The sequence below is a fragment of the Pleurodeles waltl genome, chromosome 12 (assembly GCF_031143425.1).
Source record: "Pleurodeles waltl isolate 20211129_DDA chromosome 12, aPleWal1.hap1.20221129, whole genome shotgun sequence".
In the NCBI taxonomy this organism is placed as follows: Eukaryota; Metazoa; Chordata; class Amphibia; order Caudata; family Salamandridae; genus Pleurodeles; species Pleurodeles waltl.
Window position 1 is genome coordinate 679598909 of NC_090451.1, and position 24553 is coordinate 679623461.

Sequence of the window (24553 nt, forward strand, 5' to 3'; positions counted from 1 at the left end):
CTACCTATCAAAAATAGTGCCTCTGCACTGGTGGAATCAGGAGTATACCATACAATATTGCACAAGCCCCAAAGTTCAGGAAACTTGCAATTTTAGCTGCTCCCAAGCGCTGTACCTCAAGTCATATTCATGCATTCTAAAAAAAATTTGCAAAGTTTTCAAGTTTTCGGCAAATTAAAATAGGTCTGCCAGGCATTGGCAGTTTTACAATCAAGATAGCTTTGAGCAGTCTGCCTGGTTTAGAATTGAAAATCAGAGGATCAATGGAGGAAAATCCTTCACAGCTGCCATGGAGGATATGAGACCTATAGGCTCATTAGTATGTTAGATATGACCGGATTTCATATAACATTGTGAACTTTTTACAAAAGATTAATGTGGGTAGCAGTTGTACAACTTGATTTAGCCTTATAAAGACGTGTACAAGAACCACAGATACCACAAGAACACATATGTCCTCAATATAATACAATGTGTGCATATCACAGGAATGACAATGGAATGTAAAGCTGTCATACACAGTGTTTTTGTTCAACCTGTGTTGTAATTAGAAATTCACAGTACTTATTAAAAAAAAGACACGTACCTATGTAAACACTATTTAACATAGATGCGAAGTCAACAATAAGCTTACAATGGAAGATACAAATAAGGAGTTTCAAAAGAATTGTTTTTATTGGTAGTGTAAGTACCTAGAGTTTATGTACAATGTCAGAAACATATGGCGGAAAATGAAAGAAAATGTAAATCTGATTACAACAGGTAGATTAGAACTTCTTGGTTTGACCTGCACTACGACCCATTAGACATTCTTTGGTGTTTGTTTTAGGTCTCAAGATTATTATGTAGCATTTTGGTGAAAAAATACAGAAAACTAAAGATAAGGTTGAAGACAAAATAGCAAAAATCTCCATGGCCACCATGTACTTGCCCTTGGTACTGAGATAGGCTGGAATAAATGAGAGCCAGACACTGAGGAAGGCGAGCATGCTGAAAGTGATGTATTGAGCCTCATTGAAGCTGTCAGGCAGTTTCCTAGCCAGAAAGGCCACTAGGAAGCTTATGAAGGCCAGAAGCCCAAGGTATCCCAGCATGCACCAGAAAGCGACAGGAGAACCCTCATTGCATTCTGCGATGATAATTCCAGGTTGGGAGTGAGTGTTATATAAAGAAAAAGGGGGATTGAGAAGCAACCAAAAAACACATAGAAGAATCTGACTGCCAGTACCAATGCTTATGATCATATATGACAGGTTAGGTCCGACCCATTTCTTGAAGACACTGTTGGGTTTGGTGGCTTTGAAAGCCATTACCACCATGATGGTTCTAGACAAAATACAAGAGACACAGAGAGCAAATGTGATTCCAAATGCAGCCTGGCGGAAGAGGCATTTTTTGGCTGAGGGATATCCAATGAAAGCCAAAGAACAGAGAAAGCACAAGATGAGAGAAATAAGCAGCAGGTAGCTAAGGTTAGAGTTGCTTGCTTTGACGATAGGTGTGTTTCTGTAATACAGAAAGAGTCCAAGGATTAAAGCAGGGATCACCGATAACAAAATGCTAGTTGCTGCCAGGGTGGCCCCAAAAGCTTCCTTAAATGAGAGAAACTGTGTGACCTTTGGGATGCATCGATCGCTTTTCTTATTGGGCCATTGATCCCAAGGGCATTTGAAGCATTCAATGGAATCTGAGGGATAAAAAATAATAAGAAGTACATTAGTGCACTGCTCTTGACCAGCCAAACGGACATGCCCTGTTTCTCTTACCTGTTTGGTTTGAAATCTCCCCCACTAAGCACTGGACACACTGGAAACAGCAAATGGGCTTCCCTGGTATGGTAGCCTTTCTAAATCCAGTGGGACAGCTCGGACTGCACACAGACACAGGAAACTAGTTACAGAAAACAAGGTCACATTGAGTAAGAGATGAATATTCAGACAAGAGCAGTTGCTTAAATTGCAATTAAAGTGCCCAGCCACTTTAATGGGCTGGGCTCTGTTCATAAAGAAGAGAGGACATAAAAAGAAAACACAAAGCGACAGCTACTATTGCAAGCCACCTGTTTATAGGAATGATTTGAAGAACATATATATTATACACAAGCTTAGTTGCTACTTGGCTAACAATTGCCATGGGGATCATAGTTTGTTCTTTGTTAGACCTGTCAACCTTAAGGTGATAATAACCCAAACATTTTGCCTTCCCTACCCCGACACAGATCTGGGTTTCATTTGTTGTGTTTGCACAGCACGCCACCCCAGGTGAATGTTTTCTATGTTCAGCTTTCCGTCCGTCACCTGTTCTTTTTGCTTTTGTACCCTAAGTGGGAAGGGGATGCCCAGACTTGGGTCCCGTGCTTGCTGTGCCAATGGATTCAAGCTAACCTGGATGATGACCCTAAAACCTATCCCAGGGTTCTTGTTTGTGGTCCAGGGAGGACCTGGTCTGGCACTTTGGGCTGCACTGTTAACATGGGAAACAGGGTCAAACTGATTTGTATTCGGCTGGGTTCAAACTGAGGTGGTGTGCTGAGCAAAAAAACTATGGATTAAACCCAGATCTATGACTGGGGGTGAATGATTGATTTGCTCAGCACTTCGTCCGTCATCGTTTCTTCTTAATTATTTCAAACCTAAAACTATCTTGATCATATACAGTTCCCATTGAGGGTTCTACTTTTAAGGAATCTACTTTTGTTACAATCATATCCTTTATCATGGCTGCCATTAGATGAAAAAGCTATCTCATTAATGATGTCACAATGCAGCTCCTAACCCCAGGTGCCATCTTCAAAGAAACAACATTCTAGCACACCTGCAGTTGGTAATGGCTTCAATGTGTGACTAAAGAAAGAGAACTGCTTCTTCTCTGCACTGAATTGCCCCTATAAGTCATTTAGAAGAAGTGCCTCAAACCCCTTCCTTACAGGTGTTAATCTCCTACCTGTTTTTTTCCAGTGATCCATTGCACAGCACTGCCATTGATGTTCAGGGTCTTCCCAAGAGGTGCGCTGGAGTCGTAGCTGCCCACCTTCACGTGCTTGATGGTGCCCACTGGACCCCGCTGCCAGTTCACAATATCATACCGTGCAGGGGGGTTGCCATGTTCATCAAAAAATGCCTTTTTGTCTTCTCTCTGCAAGCGCACCTTCTTGACATAATGAAGAAGCTAGAGGTAAAGGTATGTTAGAGGACATTTAGTATGCAACATCCATTACTTTTGATGTCCTGGCAGTTTTTAGGGATGCACTTTTCAACCACTCTTCTTTTCTTGCTGCCGTCATGATTATGTGTCACTGGTGCAGCATATAGGGCCAGTGATGCATAACATTTTGACTGTTGCTGACATTTGTGGGGTGTTTTTCATAACATATGTTGTCTTAAGCATACAAATGTGACTGGTGCGTGTATTCTTTCATGTGCATTAGTTTTACTGAAAAAGTAATGTGATGTCATGCTTTGAACCATGTTTTAATGTACATACAGTTTGAAAGGGAAATCCTCTGAGCATTCGCCTGTGGATGCTATCTTCTCCTACTACTGCAGGCAAGGGTATTGTGTGCACAGTAAAAAAATGCTGTGCTAGAAACAAATTAAGCAAAATGAATAAACATAATGTAGGGGGGCACCATGAGTTGCAGCTGCAACCCGTGGCTTTTCCCTTGCAAATCCTGGGACTGCTTTTGTGACCCCCGTCCTCTGAGGTGGCAAAATCAGTTCCAAAGACACAGGGTGGCTCATCTTTATTGGCATAGGTGCTCTAACATCCTTGGTGTTTGCTCAGTTATATAATAACAATAATGAATAATATTCTGCTATTCAATATTAAGGTATTAAAAATGGAGCACAAGAATCTGAAATGGGACCTTCGCTTGCAGTTGAGGTAAGTAAAGAAAAATAGTTTTAAATGTATGTTGTGTGCGTGAGTGTGGGTGATAGTGTGGAGGCCAGGTATCTCTATGTGTTATTGAAAGTAAGTGAAAGGTAGTGAGTGAGAATGAGTGAGTGTCAGTAAGTGAGCATGAGTAGGTCAGAGTGAGTGAAAATAAGTGTGTGGAAGTAAGAGTGACAGCTTGTGAGTGAGAATCGGCGACACTGAATGAGTAAGAATGTGTATAAGAGAGTGTAAGAGAGTGTGAAGGAGTTTCAGTAAGAATGAGTGGGAGTGTGACAGGGAGTGTAACTGTGAACAAAAAAGAGTGAGAACAAGTGAGATGGAGTAAGAATGAGGGCCTGAGACTAAGAGTGAGTGCAACTTAGTGTGAGTGAAAATGCTAGCATGCAAGTGAGGGTAAGCGAGTGAGACTGTGTGAGAATAACTTTGAGTGAGAATGAATGAGTGCAAGTGAGTGTGAAAAAAATGAGGGTGCAATTGTGAGTGAGGGTGAATGAGTCTGAGTGAGCGAATGTATGTGAGCGTAGGTGACACTTTGGTGTTATGCTTGCACATCCTCTATCAGTCCTGGAATACTAAATTTAGCTCTTGGATTATGAAATCATCACAGTTTGTGGCATAAATATTGTAGACTCCTACTCCTGTTTTAATTGCTATTGTCCTTCCCAGGCCTAAACCTAACCTGTTTATTGTTTTTTCTTCTTGCTGATGAGTTGACAAGATGGCAACAGTACTGGATTTTCAAGTGAAAAGATACCCATCAGGGTGATTGTTTGTGTTATCTAAATTTGATGCCTAACCTAAAATACTAGTATGTCCTTGTTGTGTTTTTTATTAACTATACAGTTATTACAGAACTTCAGCAACATCAGTTATTGTAATGTCATCAGGGTTAAGATCATGTGACATCACTTCCAGGGCAGACTCAGGGTCAAAGGTCATATGAAGGCACTTCCTATGATGTTATTATGGTTAAAGGGTAGGTGATGTCAGCATGTTGAGCCTAGCATTTTCGTGAATCGAAATACATTTGGAATAAATAGTTCTACTGAATTCTTATTGGCAATGTGCAGAACTGAGATGTTTTTTCCTCCATGATCTGGATTGGGGTAGCCAGCATTCAAGATATATGCAGCAATTCATGCCTTGGTACTTGCATTGCGGAAAGCTGACCCATCAGTTCCCACACTGATACCGTTTGATTCGCCCTTCTGTGGGCAAGGTTACAATGTAGATTTAAAACATTGGCACTTTAATGTATTCAAAGATTCAAAAGAATAAACAGCTCTCTGAAATTGTTACCGTTTTACAACATAAGGTTCTTTTGATGCACACTTGAGGCCATTAGTGTGACAGGATTCACGCCAAAGCCATCTGTGCAGCAGACTTAGCAGCAAAGGTTGCAGTAGAGATTGTTAAATTAGTGGTCTTAATCAGATCTGAAATGAAGATCGACACAGATATACTAACAGCGATTCAGGCAACAATGAAGGGTGAAAGGCCTTGAGTTGGATTTCCTCTCAAATACTTCTACACCCTCCATTCAGATAACACTCCTGTAGTTACTACACCCGAAGTAGGAGGCAGGATAATTCCTATTAGACTTTCCAGAATACATTTAATCAAAAAACTCACAAGGCACTGGTATCTGCTCCTGCTGGGATGGATACAACCGTAGTAAGGCTACAGCACTGCTACTGATGGCTATGCTTATATTCACAGGTCAGAGGTGATGTTTGTCAACAGAGTAAAGCTTCTACTGTCAGAAGATCCAAGCAGATTCCCCTTACATTCTCCAGTATACCATTTAGGGTCCTATATTTGGACTATGTCTAGCAAGTAAATTCTGTTAACCAATATAAGTACATATTGGTGACAATCAATGTATGTGCTTGCTTCTTACTGATGAACCCTTAAGAGAAATTCAGGTGCTTGAACAGACGTTAAGGATTTGTAGTGTCTGATAGACATGAGAGCAGTTCATATCTTTCATTCAGGCAGTGGTCCTGCACTCATCTCCAAGGCTTACACACAGCTTCGCAACAATGCTGAGAGACCCTAGCATAATATCTGAGATATAAGTGGCTTTCAGAATTTGAGAGCAGCAAGAGATGGATGTTAACCTTCTGAGAAATGGATGCCCTGCAAGTGAAACCTGTCTTTTGGCGCATGAACTATGCAATTGCAGTCATCCTAGATCAATACAGAGAGTTGCCCTCAGAGTCTTCCTTAGATGTGGAAATGATGTCATGCTATTGTCCACACTTTATATTTCACATGTGTTCATGATTATGCTGATGTCGTGGATTAATTTTGGATATACATTTTTTATCTCCTTTCCAAGAGCATGGATTTTACTTATGTGTTCTAGCATTATATACATACATTAGACTCAACTACGTCATATTTATACATACAAGCCAGATATGTCATAAAGACCTGAAGGCCAGTGTCAATGTTGTGCCCAATCATTAGCCTGCCTACTTTTGACCCAGATACTGCATGTCCTTATCTTTCAAGAAATTTGTGAAAATTTCAAATCATCCAGACAATGACTTTGACAAACACCTAAGGAGACAAGTTCCCTGTTATCTATGTTTGAAGCTCATACAGTGAGTGTTTAATGTAAACAATTTAGTCTGAATTGATGTACCTTTCTCATACCGGTTTATTCTGGTTCAGCTTGAACTGTTATACTGGGGTATGCTGGGTAGGTCCAGGATTAAGTATAAATTCCCCAATGCAGGGGTATGGTCAGTAACAAAAACTCGAAAAACCCCATGAAGTGGCCTCTGATTCGCCCCTGATTCTAGCACAATGTCCTGCCAGAAGTCCTGCTAGACTGTTGTACTGCCACACCATCCATTGCTATGCTGAGTGCTGACATCTAGCTAATTCCAAGAAAGGAGAAGCTCAATCCCAGCTGATGTGTATTTCAGAGGTGACAGCATATATTAATTTGGGCACATACACATGCAAGGGACATGGTGTTCATAGATAGAAACAATACAGTGAATAGTAGCACAAGAGGAGTAATACATGTAGTTTTAGGGATTGGCGATCAGAAGAGGGTGCAGGGAGGAATAGGGTAGTCTTTCTCTCCAAAAACAAATTTGCAAAGCAGGAGTTTGTTCTTGCAGAACAAAATACCAATGGCCTGATGCACATGAAGCTTTCTCCTTCCACCTGGGGCCAATGTGAGATTTCTCCTACCTGGGACTGTCATGTCTTCTATCGGGGATAGGGAAAATGAGTGTTTGTCACAGTGTCCTAGGCAGAGCAGTGCAACCATCACTGTGGCCTGCCAATCATGTGGCGGATGGGTCATCAACAGCTCTAATTTCTTAGGCAGTGGTGCAAGATAAAGCTTTGTTGTTAGAAACCATTTGGTTATCGCTCCTCCAAAGGGTGAATCACGGGTTTGCCAGAGCATTGCATGTGCTCTTTCATGGCAGATGTACCATTGTATCAAACTCTAAATGACCACCATAGTTGCCTTGCATAGGCAGCAACATTTTCATAAACACATGCATACTTTGCAATTCAGTACCCTACATTTCTTTTGCTAAATTGCATTTGCTGTCTTGAGAGTCTATATAATATGTTAGTTATTAACTTGTTGTGAGGACTTGAAAACTTTTGACGGCAATCAGTCAGTGCTTGTTGGGCTTATTTGCTCACACTTGCCTGCTTTTTTGTTATGAACACACATTATCATTTTTACCTTTTCTGTGTGGGTAAATTTGACTATTGCTTTGTATTGTACATTCACAATGACATCAGTTGATAATATACTTTGATATGGTATATACCTGCCATGAATGGAAGTCTGAAATGTCTGCACAGATACCATGATGAAAAGGCCCTCCATTTTGCCGACACTTTCTCAGGTCTTCTAAAGCCAATGCAGTGGCATACACTGCATTGTAGATATTGTAAGTCAGTCTAAAGTCCATCATGTTGTTGATCAGAGGGTTGTTTAGGTCCTCAGATCCTGTGCAAACCTTGGTTTTATTGTCCTTGATCATCAATGGGTTTTCCTCATTTGTCCACTGGCAACCAAAAGCTTCTTCCCAGAAATTTCTCACAAAAGTGTCCCCTGGAGATGTTGAAGGATGAATGCTGACAAAATACTCTTGAAAGCCCATCATATCTCCACTGTGGATTGCAAATCCAATAGTGCCTACAACAATCTCAAAGTATTTTTCAATGGAGAGGAGAGAATATGTAGCCCAGGCTTCACTTGCAATCCAGGTCATCCCGGTCACATTCTGCCGCAATACCTCATCTAGGAGTGGGACGAGATAAACATTTGAAGAGAAGATGACGATGGCTTTGGCAGTTGAGCTTTTGATCACTTTCACAATATTAACAGCATTCTTGTCAGCTCGGCTTGGAAGGATTTTCTCTGTGAAAGCCACACATGCTCCAGCCTTGATTATTTCTTGTTGTACTATTTGACTGCCCTGTTGCCCATAGTCATCGTCTGCAGCTAGAATGCCCACCCAGGTCCATCCAAAGTGTATCAGTAACTGGGCCAGTCCATCGGACTGAAAGTCATCACTGGGAATGGTGCGGAAAAAAGATGGGAACTGGTTCCGGTCATTTAGGAGTGGACTTGTTGAAAAATAACTGATCTTTTGCAAAAGAAAAATAAAAACTTGTTACCACAAGGCTGTCTTTTTTAATAAAATATCATCAAGTAGTGATCTGAATCCTGCACAGTTATGAGTCCCATTCAAGAAGATTAGTAGGGTGAGGCTGATCCAGCTCAGCCCCAGACTGTGCAAAGCTAATACAATATTTTTTAAGAACAGAAATATAGGCATAAGTTAGAAGTAAGTCACCCCTACTGACATAAAAATATGTGTGAAACAGGCCTTGTGTGAAACGTAAAATATTTGAAATGTGTCCAATTTGTATTCAGCTGGAGCAGGATGCCATACTTATTAATGCAGGCTTAGCAGAAAACAACATTGTCTGCAAGTAAGTTTCAGAGATAGTGGACTACATGGTAGGGTGAAAAGACTGAAGTACAGTCTGAAGAAAGAACTGGGGAGAAAATTACCTAATTCTCAAATACAAGAGACAGCTTTTTGAAGTACGTCAGTTAATGAAAGCAATGTGATGTAAAACTGGATGTGCAATTTCTATGCTGATTGATACGTCTGTAGGATATGTATGAATAAGATTCAGTATATGGCTTAAGATAATGCAAGCACCCACTACAGGGCATTTATGTTAATTGGTGGTGCTTATCTTTGTCTTTTCTTTGTATCGCCAAAATGACCATTGGACAGCATTATTATGAAATATATACGACTCTCTGTACCTGTTCCCAGACTGCAGTACTTGCACATTGGAACAGTGAGTACCCCTTCATCTCATTCCAACTCTTATCATGGGCGTGCTACGGTTACATCAGGGGTGTTACTTCAAGGGACTTTACATCTCAGGGAAGCACATCAGGAGGGTTGTTAAATCTTAAGTAAGTGCATTAGGAGTATTAATATAACATAAGTATTTGTAAAGTGCATGTTCACCCAGAAGGGTGTCTTGGCTCTAAATAACAAATGTTTATTGTTACCCAACAGTACTCATTTTATTGACCCCTGAAGGGTGAAAGGCTTGGTGGACCTGCTGAAGTTTGAACTTGTGACCATGAGGCCAATTGCTGCTGCACATGGCCTTCAGCCATGTGCAGGCCTGGTAGACTACCTGTGGATGGTTGGGCACAAAGGGTCAGATTTTGAGTTTGGTGGATGGAAAACTCCATGTGCCAAACTCCTGACAGGGTGGCCACCACCTACGTGGCAACCTTCCCACCAGAGTTAATAAGAGTTTGCAGCTAGGTCAGCAGGCGTAAACCTAAGTTTCTGTATGCTGGACTACCGGGAAACAGGCCACAGCATTGTCTCCAGCTCACAATCGAGCTGGCGGCAATGCTGTAGCCTGCAGGGTGCACCAGCACCCTTGCAATGTTCACTGTCTGCATAGCAATTTACACAAAATTAAGTACTTTATAACTAAAATATTAACTATTTATTTGAATGAAAATGTTGGTATATTAATATTAAAATTATTTTTAATAAGATAAAATTTAATTTCAAAATGTTAACGTTGAATCTTTATATATATATATATATATATATATATATATATATATATATACTCCTAAAGTGTATATATGTATATACCTATAGTATACATGTATAAAATTGAATAAATTAATATATATATTCGAAATTATTATTAAAATAAATACATTAGATTATTAGGGATTAAAAGCAGTACTTACCTACTTACCTGTGAAACAAAGGACTAGAGAATTAAAGGCATACAATGTAAAGGTACTTCTGATGTAATGACATGATATACTGCCACTTTATGGCCCTGATTATGATTGTCGGTGCTTTTTAGCGCACCGGATAAATAATGATAACATTGTGTACGTTGTTTATTGGGTGCAATAAATAGTACCTATTACGAGATTGCAGGGAATAACATATAGATTTTGGTGTTTAAGGCACCAGAATCCTCATAGTAGGGTAAATAGTGTACATACAGGTTTGACCTGCTGAAATGTATCAAAGCTTAAGGTATTTATCGCATCCAGTAATTATCGTATGTGTTAAATACCTGCAAACTTGTAATTCCGACCAATGTGTAAACAAGGGGTTATGCATGGGTCGGAATTAACTGACCACCTTGAAATCTGCCCCATACGTAAGAACTGTGATGTAATGACTCCGAATGTAAGGGTCTCCGATGTAACAATTGATGTTCACTATCATGCATTGGACGCTGGGTCTAATTCACATGCAGGATTTCATGTTCGTCACTTTCCAAGTCTGCTTAAAAGTCGCCATTCAAGACTTTAATGAACCCTATTTCTTTGAAGCATTTACCTCCTTAGACGGCACATTGACCCATCCTGATGATCTACAGTTATGGTAGAACATTGGAGTTTTTCAAGCTCCACTGAAAACAACGGGGTGGGTCAGGGCCAATAATGTTTTTTATAGAACTTCTGCCCTAGCATTCTAGTGTATATTGTTTTCCCCTTTTTAATTTAGAAAATTCTTACCTTAGTTGGTGGAACATTCTAACAGCCTTGTGGACTTTATGCTTTGGGTTATACTGATTGTTAAAGGTCCTCTCCCTCGTTATATGTCGACGTCTGAAGTTCAAACCTATACCTCAGCTTTAGGGTCTTTAACTAGTGAGTCTTACCATGTCCTACCTGTGGGTACTTGTATAGACCAAGGATCCGCGCAAGAAGAATTGACCGCGTGGATAAGGAATCCCCAATGATGGCTGCTGGTGGCAAACTTCTCTGGCAGCGGTAGTTTGGAATCGGCTCTTCTTGTCCTGCTAGAATCCATAGCGTCCCTTTGAGAGAACGCTGAAGCATTGTACAGGAGTCGTAAATTTGGAATCCCAAGGTGATGTTGGGTAAAATTTCGGGATTGTTGTTGATCTCTTCAATGGCAAAAATCATGGCCTGGATCCACTGGTAATTCTGAAACCCAAACCTGAAATATGCAGAGTGACTTCAGACAGATTTAAAAATGACCGTAATATGTTTATTAGCTGTAGTTTTCAGCTGCCAAAACGATCACATAAAGTCATTGTTTTGCTATTTTCCAAATCCACTACTAAAACTATAGTTTCAAATAGCAGTTTCAGAGCCTGATTACAAGTTGCACACCACGGGGTAACAGTAAAATTGCATACCATTTTACTGTTACCATGTGGTAAATCCATCCAAGTAACCTGCAACTATGCGTAAAACCCCATTGCAAGGGGAAATAATATGTGGACGTCAGGAGGCGTTTTTTTCCTCAGTAGCGTAGAGGACCGCCAAAAAAAACAGGAAATGATTCTTGCCTTCTGCTTGCCTCAGGGGATTTTACCAACCGGAATTGCATGGCTTAAAATATGGTATGGTTCGCCAACACCCAGAAAAAACAAGTGTGAAAAAAACGTGCCCACTGTGAATCAGGCCGAGTGAAGTTTCATACCCTAAAACTCCAGCTCACTCAGAATAGTAGCCAAAGTGTTAGAGCTAAGGGAACTGGATAGAAGCTTTTTGTGATTTTGACCATTTGGTGCGCCTTTAAATGTTCTACTTCTGTTGCATTGAGGGAGATCATTCACATCTATATTTTTATACACCATTATTTCCCAATACCAAAAGATTAGTTGTTTTCAAAAAATGGGAAAAAATGATGATTCCCATGTAGGCCAAAGGTCAGTAATCTCTATGAGTTTACAAGAGTTACAAGGTGTCTTTGAAATCCCTTTCCCAACAGATGGAAGGGGTTTAGATTTCAGCAAAGGCTTCATCTGTAGGGCTGAAAGTCCTTATTTATTGTCTTGGGGGGATAAGTGGGATTGGGATGAGGGAATTGAGCGAGGTTTGTAAACTTTGTTGACTTTCCCACCTTCACACAACTTCGTCTTCCTGCTCTTAAAGGGGTTTCTCACATAAGGAAGCATAAAATGACTGTTAGGCTTAATGTTTTCTCCATTTAGCATACTTTTGACATTGCCTCGTACCACAATCTGCCTACTTTATAACTTTACAAAATTAACAAACATTGTAAAGATTAAAAACGAGCGAAAAAGCTTTGCACCTATACACCCCCCAAATTACAGCGAGTGGAATTCAAGGATGCCATTACTTTAAAACAAGAAATGGCAAGGCTTAGATATCGCGCCATCCTTAAAGAAGCAACATTCGCATCTGCATGTCATTTCATCATCGCAGTAAACATCTGTGAAGCAGGCAAAGGTGCCCAGCACACACAACGCTAACGCCTGTCTCCTACCTTTCCTTATGCCTGTATCCCCAGATTCTCATTCAGCAGCAGCTACTGTGGACTGGCGTGAGTATGATCACCATTCTCACTGAGCTACTGGCCCCCACTGCACTCCGTTGTGACTTCTGAATATAGTTTTGTATTGACATTTATATCGTGTAGCTCAGCTAGGGAGGCGTGTGGTGCTGCATATTTTTGAATTTTACAATGGCATTACTCTTCACATATTTCAACATTACATGCTACACGTGTACCCAACAGCCATACACATGGAATGCTTGAGACGGTTGTGAGTGAAAGGCCTGTATCATAAGGTGATTGTCAGAAGTCCAGTGCTTAATTTGTGAATAAAAACGTGCCTGAGCCCAAAGCTCTCCGGTGAAACACACGACTGCTGCAATTAAATGTGCGAGCACAGAATATTGAGGTGGCTTAATCCTAAAGCCATCTTGGGCCTCATTAATCCATTTACAGTCACTTCCTGACCCTTCAGCTCACTCTTGCAGTTTTCTACTTTCTCTCTTTGTGACGCTTTTCCATCCTTCTCTTCCTCCGTCTTTCCCATATATGTATTTTGCTTACAGAAAATGCGTGATGTAAAAGAATAAATGCTGGTGCACCCCACTGGCTCAAAGTAAGCACTGCTGAAGTCAGACGAGCAGGCTGGTGCAAGGCATGGGCAATGTGGCCAGCTACCAAGTGCCCTGCATTCCACTCTCAAAGATGTGGTCTCACAACTATCGTGTAGCACTGCAAGGCCCAGGGTTTTGGTGGACATCACCCCTTACCTGGGCCTCGCAAGCAAAAGTTACACTATGGGCAATAGGGGAAAGGGCCCAGTTCCCCTGGGTCTCACAGACCTGGACCACGGCTGCAAGGTATAGGATAGTGGTGGTAACTTCCCCGGGCCTCTCAGCACCACACCATAGTTACTAGGGGGCGGCATACATTGCTAGGCCTAGGGGAGTGGGCCCCTGTTAGGGAGACAAACATTTGCATTTTTCAGATTTGATCTGCAAATGAAACACTCTGTGATGCTAGTTGTCCCGCATTTAGGTGCCCCTGCAAGTTTAACCTTTTCAAAAATCAAGCAATTCCCACTCTTTCAACCTTTTATGAGCTGTGAAAAATGTGCTTGGCATTGTCTGGGAGGAAAGTGCTGCGGCACAGAAGGGGTCCTGCACCATGCACCATCAGGTATTGAGATGCCTGCCTGAACCTAGGACTACCAGAGACTCCAAGGGCTACTTGGATGGCCTCTAGATGAGAGCCTCAGGGGGCATAAAAAGCTCCAACAATCTGGATCCCACATATGGACCCAGCATGATTAGTCGTGACCCACCCAGTGGTCCCCCTCCAGTCCTAGAACCTTGGGTGGTGTGGCTAAAGGTGCCCAGATAGCCCAAATCCAAAACATGGGACTTGGACAATTTTCTCCCAAAAAATGCTCTAAGGGCCAAGTGGAGACTGGGACCTACCCTCTTGATGATCTGCCCAAGGTGCATTTTCAGTTAACCTGACTTTGTGGGAACTTCCACTAAGTTCTTCTCTGCAGTAACAAATCCTGTTTAGTGACTTCTTGTTGGAAGGGTATCCAGCCTCATGGAGCCCTTGTCTGCTACAGCCTGCAGCGTTGTGCCACTGGAGATCTTCCATTTTAAAAAACAAGGCTAAGTCCAAATGTAGAAATCTTAACTATGACTTCATCCAGCACCACCCGGAAGACAATGTTTCCTCCTTGGACACTGCTCCAACACCACCGACTGCCTTGTCCAACTGAACTTTACCTTCTCAGACATTTTTTTTACATTATTCTAAGTTCAAAGGTAAGTGGAGATCTGGTTAAATCCACTTTGTGTATCTGACTCGTGCTCCATCGTGATCAACCATAACCTTTGACTTTGCCCTAGTCTCACATCACTGTTGGTGCTTTGATCGTTCAGGCCATAGATTTTACTAAAAACTTTAAAAAGTCATAACTCTGGTTCTACTGGTTGGAATTTTTGTCATTTTGGTGTCAAATATTTTTTTAAAACTTTTTTCTATTTTTTTACATTGATGTGGGAATTTTCTTGTGTTATGTTCTCACTGTAGTGCTGTTTGAGTATTGCATAAATACTTTACATGTTGCCTCTAAGTTAAACCTGACTGTGTTTGTGCCAGGCTCCCAGTGGGTAGAGCACAAGTCAATTTAGTGACTTGTGTGGTTCACCCTTACAAGGATTGTGACTGCTGCTTGAGAAGGGCTTATCCTGCTCAAACAACCCAATTTTCACAGTGGTTTTCTGTCTCTATATGACTACCATACCTGCATTCACAGCAATCCTAATGAGTCATAAATTGCAGCCTGCCTAATTAATAATTAGGCAGGTTGTTTGTGACCCCCCCCCACCAATGGACATTGTGGATGGGACATAATGATACATAGGATGCAATACAAATTACATACCCATTCTCAAACCAGATGGTGGGAAAATTGCACGTGCTGGTTTGAGAATAGGTTTTAGTACATCAGACTCAAGATCTTTAAAACGTAGTTATACATGCCTTGATTAGGACAAAAATAAGTGAAACACCTGTTCGCTGGTTTTCTTTACATATATATGGAAAATAGTTGTAATTATGCTTGCAATGGTGTTGCTTCTCTTATTGATAGTTTGTGTTCTACATATTATTGGGGGAAAGGAACCATGCAACAAAAAAAATGATGAGAAGTAAAAAATCTGTCTGAGCAGCCATAGATTGGTGGTTTCCAAATACTTTACATCAATTCATTCTTAGCTATATAACCATAAGGCAGTGTATTTCACTTCTTATCTACACAATCCGTAGCATAAAAATATTAGGTCTGACTATGTACACAGCATTCTCTGTGTGCCTCCATCTAGTCTTGCATATCTTCAAATGGATGTTTCTGCACCTGACCTCCAAACATCTGTACCATCTACCTCCACCGTGCCTTTTTATTTCCCCTGACATGCCGAAAAAGTGGACAACTTTTTATTCATATTTTTTTTATCTAGCTGCTTGGACATTTTCGATCGTGGAGAACTAAGAAATGCAAGTGATGAGCTTACGTGTGACATGATGCTGGCACTGGTTCCTCTTGGAAGGTGATTTGTTGCTGACCAGCGGCAAAGTGGACCCAGAAAATGCCACCAATCAGGATGTCTCCATTTCTTGAAAATCCACTTGCTTTGACTTTTTGGAGCTGACATCCGTCAATCACGCTCTGAGAAACACACACTGGCAGCCAGTGGCAGGAGAGAAGGGCGGCAACAGCTCCCAGGTAGAGAGGCCTGATACGGCCTCGAATGGCCATGTTTCCAATGGCGACAGGAAGTGTCTTGCTGGTTACACTCCTGTTGTGAAAATCCACAGAACGGCTTATGTTTCAGCAGAGAGGAAATGTTGCTATTGGCTGCGGTTGCAGGTTCAACTGCTCTCCTTTGCAACTTTCTCTCCATCACTATTATTCTTTACAAAAGTGTATCATTTTAGCCCACATGCAGGCTTTTTCATAATAATATGCTTTGGTAGTATTTTTATTTATTTATTTATTTTTAATTTCGATTTTTACCTCTAGAAGCCGAATCGATCCACCACGCCTTGGTGTCCAAAGATACAATAGTTTGAGTCATATGCTATAACTCACCTGCACGGTTCGCACTGAACCATTCAATGGCAAATCAGACGTTTTTATGGTCCATTAAAAGTAGATTTATTATTGGACCTTTCGCTCGAAGAATGCCATCGTTCATGGGCAGATGGGAAGTCGAGGTGCCCTACAAGGTGGCTGCAGGATTGCAGACCTCAGCTGAGACATAAATCGCCACAGATATGGATGAAACAAACTAGAAGGGTCTAAATGGATTCGGCATATCTGTAAACAACTACTATTTGTATGTGTTCAGTTGAGAAATGTTAATCAGCAGGAATGCAAAGAAACTCACGCACCAAATTTCACCACTCGTCACTTTTTTCTCAGGCTTGAGGCGCTTCTACCTCTTCCTTCAAAAAACCTGTGCGCACATAGTTGTGACTTGTGTGCGCCTGTGCTCAGTGCATCTCTATGTGCTTTCGGTGCTTTTATATAAGAGTGGGTCCCCCGGAGGGGCCCAGCAGCAGGCATGAGAGGGATGATATAATTGCTGCCCTCCATATCAGTTCTGGTTGGTAATTGCCAGTGTGGGAAGAAGAGCTCAATGCACAGAACAGCCTACCGACATGAGCAGACGTAGGACAGCAGCATCAGCTACCTGGTGCCTGAAACACTTTAAAAACAATTAAGGATATTTGGGCCCAGAAAGACGAATCTATCACGCAATTCAGCGCAGTAAGGGAATTACTATGCTGAGTTGTGCGAAAGGGTGTGAGCGGATATGCGTCATATCTGCTCTCTTCTTGCGCTGGCGCAATGTGTGCAGCCCTGAGCAAATGCTGACACCCTTGCATCATGCAGCAAGGCTGTCTGCATTATGAGCAGGATTGTTTTCATGCACAAAAACAATCTTTGAAGCCTTTGCTATGTGTGATGAGCAATGCATCATACATAAGTAATTATGGGCCAGATGTAGCAAATCTAAAATTTGCGAGGTGCAAAGTGCGAGTCCATGCGACTCGCACTTTGCACCTCGCAAATTGGTATGCAGTACGGTGTCTCAGACACCGACTGCAACTCGCTATGGGGTCGCAATGACCCACCTCATGAATATTCATGAGGTGGGTCGCAAATTGCGGCCCCATAGCGAGTATAAGCACTCGCAAACATGGAGGCCTGCTGTCGTCAGCAGACCTCCATGTTCGTGACTGCTTTTAAATAAAGCATTTTTTTTTTTTTTTAAGTGTAGCCCGTTTTCCTTACAGGAAAACGAGCTGCACTTAAAAAAAAAACGAAACCTTTTGTTTCGGTATTTTTTCAGGGCAGGGAGTGGTCCCTTGGACCACTGCCTGCCCTGAAAAAATATTTGTGGGTCCAGTCACAAACTGGAAGGGGTCCCATGGGGACCCCTTCCAATTTGCGAGTGGGTTACCATCCACTTGAAGTGGATGGTAACTGCGATGCCATTTGCGACCGCGTACGCGGTCGCAAATGGTATTGCATACAACTCAGACTCGCAAATAGGAAGGGAACACCCCTTCCTATTTGCGAGTCGGAAATGCATATTGCGAGTCGGTACCGACTCGCAATATGCATTTCTGCATAGCAAAGTGGCATTTGCACCTCGCAAACGGCTTTTTTCGCCGTTTGCGACGTGCAAATACTTTGCTACATCTGGCCCCAAATTTCTCCTTGTGACTTATGGGACTGGGAGGCACACCAATCTGATTCACTCCCAGGTTTACAAGTGTTTGTAAATCTCAGAATGCTTCAAAATCTATGGGTGGGTTCTTGAGAATGCACATGCTCCACCCATGGAACCGCAAGGCTACTGTGGATTTACTAAAGCACAGTGAGCCACACAAGGTGACTTTCCGTATCATAGCAAGTCCCACATAAGGACTTGAGTTTCCTTGCGATAATTTGCAGCACACGATGATAATTCAAGTCCTTAGCAAATATGGGCCTTGGTTGCTCTCTGGTGATGTCAAGGGATCTTGGTTTTAAATGTTTAGCTACACGGTGTGACTGTTGAGAAATCCTCCCATCACTTTGCTGTTGAAATACTTTAGAATCACAAGGCCTTGTTAGCTTTCGCCTGAACAGCGGTTGTGCTCTGCTTGTGGAAATCTATTGTATTTTTTATATATACGTTAAGAGGGACTGACATCCCACCTCCCTGCTTTCTTAGCTTTTCCTTGCTTTTCATTGGTTTCTGTTCTTTCCACTTATTGGCTGTAGCACTATTTCTTGCATTTACCAATGCTTTTTCCTCTGTGCTTGCTCTTATCAGTGTCCTGAGACGTTCATCCCTTTTGACTTCCTAACGTCCTTTTTTAGGGTCGAGCCTGCGTTGCATGCGCTCGTGCACACGTATCGCAGCAAGACGCTTTAGTTATTAGAAAAGGGCTCGGAGCCCTGTCGACATCACATCAGTGTGTTTCATTGGTTCGTGGGCTTGCCTAGTAAAATCTGCTTGCTTTCATTAGTGGAAGGCATGCACACGTCATGCCTTTTCCGGTGGTTAGCCCTCCTCGAGCGCAGCGACCAAGTACAGAAAACATGCGAGGCTCGCTGTTTTCTGTCGGATCGTGGACTACTTTTTCTCTATTTTCCTAGCGCGATTTCGCTTGGCAGAAGTTGAGCGCTTTACACAGTTAATTTCACTTTTTCGGTTAAGTACATAAAAGGACTTTTGTTGATAGATGAAAAGTCGGGTTAGGAGTTTACAACGCGATCAGCTCTAACATGAGCAAACGCGAGACCCGTTGCATTGCAAATGCTTGTTAATTGCTTTGCTACTTTACCCATAGCGCAACACAGTGCGTGAACCCCAAAGAAGGCATAGGAGTGCTTTGCAGGAAATAGAGATTACGAGATTTGCACAGAAACACTGGATGCTGTGCCTCACACCGAGACGCTCATAACGGCACTCACCAGCTCCTCCCACCCCTTCCCTCCCCCATGCCAAACAGGGCAAGCGTACTCAACAGTACCCCCGTGGGCTGGAGCAGCCACCGACTTTAGTGCTCCCTTGTGCGTTAACAAGAGAAGCGCATAGCAAAATGTCATAAGCGAAGCGCATGAAAGTTTCTCAGCTGTAGAAAGTACAATACTACAAAGCATATTTGATCAATTACCACTCATCAACAAAGTCGTGAGCCCAGCCAAGACAGTCACCTACAGAAACATGATAGGAATGCAAGACGATTTTAGAAGGCAATATCCAGGTAATTAGTACCATTTGCAATGATGATCCACACAAAAGCAAGCTTTACGATCACCTCTTAAAACAAAAACAGGTTTTGAACTACTCTGTTGCAGTGAACTACATTTTGCAGAGGACAGATGGTGTACGTTTCTTAAAATATGTGTTGTAATTTCACATAGATGTTTTCACCACCAACTATTACCAAAAGAACATCAGCACAGGCTGAAGATTGCAAAAATAGTTTGAACTGGCTTGTCGGTGCGCATCGCAAGGCAAAAGCACTGGTTGGTCAATGCAAAATGCACAACACCAATGAAAGTGTATGCAGCCTGTCATTCGTAAAGTTGACCTGAAAGAAAAAAAGTGACAAAGTTCGTAGTGAAAGAGGGGTTGGAAGCAAAGAACTGTTCTGCAGGCTCTGTCTGTCACACCATGCTAAAGTGAGAAAATACATAATGACTGTGCCTGCAACCCCATGAAATAGAGCAAAGAGGCACCAGCAACCCCTGTCAGTGACTATGCTATAGGGAGGAGATAAGACATCACCCTATGTCTGTCACACCACACACCGTGGAAAGGAACGGACACATAATTTATTTTTGTCACACCATTACGTAGAAAGAAGAGATGTAATCATTCATCCCTGGTCTGTCACACCATCCTTTAGAGTGGAAAATTGAGTTCATCATCTCGTCTGACACCCAGTGGCATTATCTCCTGTGACCGCATGCTGTAGAGATGAGTGGGAACTTAACGACCTGTTTGCCATCCCATGCAATAGAGCGAAGTGATATCATCTCCCATCAACCCATGATTTAGGGAGGAGAGGCGACATCACTCCTGTCTGTGACACTCTTTCAATCTGATTTTGACCGGTATCCATGGTGTTAGAATTGGTTAGTTTCAGCACATGCCTTGAGGGCCTGGAGGTAAGAAGCATTTCAGGGGCCGGTTGGTAGCGTTGTGCTGTGAATAAAGCTGAATTTATGGACTGAATATTCAGTAACTGATGAGGTCTGCCCAAGATCACACTTTTTGGTCAATTGGGAAAGGCGGGATTGAGAACTATGGCCTCCTGGCTCCACAGTGGAGAACTTTAAACCGTTCACATCTTGGCACTGCCCACAGTTGTGCTTTTAATACTAGGCACACCCATGTCTTGTGATTGTGTGCATAGCTAATAACTGTGACAACTGATAAGCTTTACAGATCGGCTCATCTCCAGAGCAGTAAAACTTCAAACTGTTTTGTTATATCCACATAAAACATCTGGTCAGCAACTGATCTTCAGAATAAAGAAAATGTAATTTAAAGAGTTTACAGGGGCTTTCAAGCAAGACTACAAGCGCTGTGGTTGTGGAGGGCAAATGAACGTTACTTTCATTAGCAGAGACCCTATTACTGTGCTCTGTTTCATTTCCCAGGTCCCACCCAAAAAATAAATCTACCCTATCTTGACCTGCCTACAAGGACCCATATTGTCAGACTGCTTTTCTTTTGCTTTCTTGGCCAGTGCCTATGATCCTCTCAATGTGGTGCAATGTAATTCACAACTTCGCATCGCCGTTCCATTCCCTTTATATTCCAGACAGTGGATAAATCTGGCTTTCACAAAATCCCCAGAAGGTATAGGACCACTTTATATAACCACCTGATACTGCACAATGTATTGCCTTTCTCAGAAAAAATAAGTCATAACACATTTACAGTTTCTTTAACTCATATTGCACAACTGCTCACCAACTTAAAAGTTACCCAAAAATATTATAAATTCTATAGACGAAACCTAATGCATTTACCAATGCTTGTTTTTCATTTTTTAAGTCATTATTCTGTGAGGATTTGGGTATACTATATGATATGGCAGTGGAGCCTTATCGTGTAGTACACTCGTAAATACCATCTTGGGTCCATTAAGGCTCGTTTACTTAACCTTAAGCTCAACAATGGGCAGCAGTGGCTGCAAGAAGGTAGGCTTGGCAAAGGAACTATGCGTAAAGCATTTAACAGCAACAAACAGCAACAAACAATGAAATAATAAAGTCACATAACATCAAAGAGACACAACATCAAATTACAAAAATAGAGCATATTTTTATGAAGTTTTAGAGTCCTTGATTATCAAAATCCACCAGAGAGTTACGGAGACATGAATTGTAAAATAATTTAATTTAAAAACGTTGAATGCAATCACAAACAAGCAGTGGTCAACAAAAAGTCTGCAAACTATTGAAAAGTTTGTAAGAGTCTGTTAGGCCTAAGAGGCCATTAAAGATACTTTGGACAGGTACTTGGCCACTAGAGCCTTTTACAGTTCAGTTCCAGCCTTTAGGAGACGACTGCCAAACGTGAAAATGGAGTGGTCCCAATGCTGGGGATGCAGTATGAAAAGATGCTCAAAGATGCTCCTGATGCTGTGCAGTGGACAGGGGTAAGTTCTGGGTGAGCCCTCAGTCCCGGGTGAGGTGTGGTGACTTTGGCCACTCAACTTGTGGTCCCACTAGGTCCTCTTTGCAATGGTAGAAGGGCCGCTGTGGCAGACTGTAGGAGGCTGGCTCTGTAAATACTATCAAAGTGAGAGATAGCGTGCACAGAGTCCAAGGGTTCCGCTTAGAGGTTGATAGTGGAAAAATTATATAACACTAATGCACTATTTTTGTGGTAGTGTGGTTGAGCAGTAGGCTTATCAGAGGGTAGTGTTAAGCATTTGTTGTACACACACAGGCAATAAATGAGGAATACACACTCAAAGACTTAACTCCAGGCCAATAGGTTTTTATTTAGAAAAATATATTTTGCGATTTATTTTAGAACCACAAGTTTCAAGATTTGAGGTAAGTACATAAAGTGCAAGGTACTTCACACAGGTAAGTATAGAACTTTGATTTAAAACAGTAGTACCCACAGTTTTGGCTAAAATGGCAATAAGCTATTTTAAAAGTGGACACTGCAAAAATCAACAGTTCCTGGGGGAGGTAAGTTTGGTTAGGTTTCTCAGGTAAGTAAAACATCTACACAGTCAGTCTCCTGGGCATAGGCAGTCCACCACTGGGGTATCAAGGCAACCCCAAAGCCACAGCACAGGCAACACAGGGTCGGTCAGTTGCACAGGTCAAAGGAGGGCCCACAACACATAGGCGCCTTTGGAGAACAGGGGTGCTCCGGTTCCAGTCTGCTAGCAGGTAAGTACCTGCGTCCTCAGAGAGCAGACCAGGGGGTGGTTTGTGGAGCACTGAGGGGACACACACAAGCACACAAAACACACCCTTAGCAGCACAGGGGTGGCCGGGTGCAGTGTGAAAAGTAGGCATCAGGTTTGCTATAGGAAGCAATCGAGGGACACAGGGGTCACTCTGGCAATACAGGCAAGGCACAGGTGGGCTTCTCGGGCCAGCCACTGACTGGGCTAGGAATAGGGCCACCTACTGGTCACTCCTGCACTGGTAGGTGGTTCCTCTCTGTCCTGGGGGCTGCGGGTGCAGTGATTGGTCCAGACGTCGGGTTCCTTTTTTTACTAGGCAGTCGTGGTCAGGGGGAGTGAAGGAAAGTACCATCTTGTCTGGCATGTTACCCCCATTTTTACTGTATATTTGGTTGTTTTTGCCTATGTGTCACTGGGATCCTGCTGTATCTCTCAACAACGTTTATGACTCATGTGCCATTTCAAATGTTTTCTTACGCAAGGATTGAAGGATTACATTTCAAGTGCCTCTTATTAACATTCAATTTGCTGACACATACTTTTCATTTGGATTTTGCCCAAAAGCTAATACTTATTTCTTAATATTTCACACCTCAGATAAATGTACTAGTTGTGTTGATAGTGTACATTTGTTTGTCTTTATTACTCTGATTACTTCTTGTAATGTGACATCTTCCACCGTTGTTTTTAAAAGGTCCCATTAGTCTCTCTGGTGTTGTCTGCCAAATTATTATAAAAATGAACATATTCCTAGGCCACTGTTGACTTACCTCTGGTGGTGACGTGATATATAATCTGCTGGGTAATGATTTTTTCCTGCTTTGCGTATAATTCTATAGTTGTACTCCATGAGATGGATACCGTATCTTTCTATCCTCAGAAGTATCTTTGCTTTAGAGTTTCCAGATATGGTGAACAAAGGCTGATGATTTGTAATTATAGTATAAAAGGTTTGCCAAACAGGAACAGATGGTAGTGTTCACAAACCTATATAACAACAAGAATTTACTTTTCAGCCTGAGAATATGTTTGTTCCATTTCAGTTAACCTTTGATTAGCGTATGATACTTTGGGCCCCAATATGAGCTTGGCGGATGGAAAACTCCATCCGTCAAACTCCAGACAGGGTGGCCACTGCCTACACAGTGACTTCCCTGTCGGAGCTATTCTGGGGTTCCTGCTGGGTCAGAGGGCAGAAACCTATGTTTCAGCCATCTGGCCTAGTGGGTAACGGCCTACAACATTGTCTCTGGCTCGTAATTGAGCCGGCAGCAATGCTGTCGCCTGCAGGGTGCAAAGAAGACAGTGAACATTGTGATGGTGCTGGCCAGGGGGGACCCTGCACTGCCCAAGCCAAGTGAATGGGCAATGCAGAGGCCCCTCTGTGGCCCCCTGCACCTGTTCTCTGCCAACCTTTTTATGGCGGTGCTACCACCATGAAACCGCTGACGGAGAACAAGGTTGTAATCCTCTGGGCACCGCTCCTTGCAGCGCTGCCCTGGTGGGTTAGGATCTCTGCCACCACCGGGATCCAAGATCATGGCAGAACTGGCGGTTCACTAGCAGAACGACTGCCAGGGTTGTAATGTGGAGTTCGGACTGCTGCATTGGTGGTGGTCCAGACCGCCAAACTCGTAATAAGGTGTAGAGTGCACTTTATGCTATTTTGTCAGTTTACTTTGGATCAAAGGAAGGTCTTTTTAAATGTTAAAACCCATTTTTATTGTACACGGTATTAGGGACCACAAAGGAGCTTTGCGATTATTGTGTACTATGGAGTCTCCTGACATATGTTTTGCAGTTGTTTTTTATATCTGTAA

The 24553-nt window shown here is 42.3% G+C and overlaps 1 protein-coding gene across 1 annotated transcript; it reads right to left on the bottom strand.

Annotated features, from left to right (window-relative positions):
• Positions 1-767: 767 nt before the first annotated feature.
• LOC138267254 (extracellular calcium-sensing receptor-like) lies at positions 768-16041 on the bottom strand. The gene is made up of 6 exons (XM_069216111.1): positions 15797-16041; positions 11138-11429; positions 7707-8531; positions 2944-3168; positions 1767-1890; positions 768-1687 (listed from the first exon to the last, which is right to left on the bottom strand). The coding sequence occupies exons 1-6, from the start codon at positions 16039-16041 to the stop codon at positions 768-770; spliced, it is 2631 nt and encodes an 876-aa protein (XP_069072212.1).
• Between the last annotated feature and the right edge of the window lie 8512 nt (positions 16042-24553).

Excerpts from the sequence above, each read along its gene's own strand:
- LOC138267254 (XM_069216111.1), bottom strand. The coding sequence starts at position 16,041 with ATGGCCATTCGAGGCCGTATCAGGCCTCTCTACCTGGGAGCTGTTGCC. Across the intron at positions 11,430-15,796 it reads GTGCCAGCATCATGTCACAC|GTTTGGGTTTCAGAATTACC; the intron begins GTAAGCTCATCA and ends TGCATATTTCAG. Across the intron at positions 8,532-11,137 it reads GTCTATACAAGTACCCACAG|ATCAGTTATTTTTCAACAAG; the intron begins GTAGGACATGGT and ends CTTTTGCAAAAG.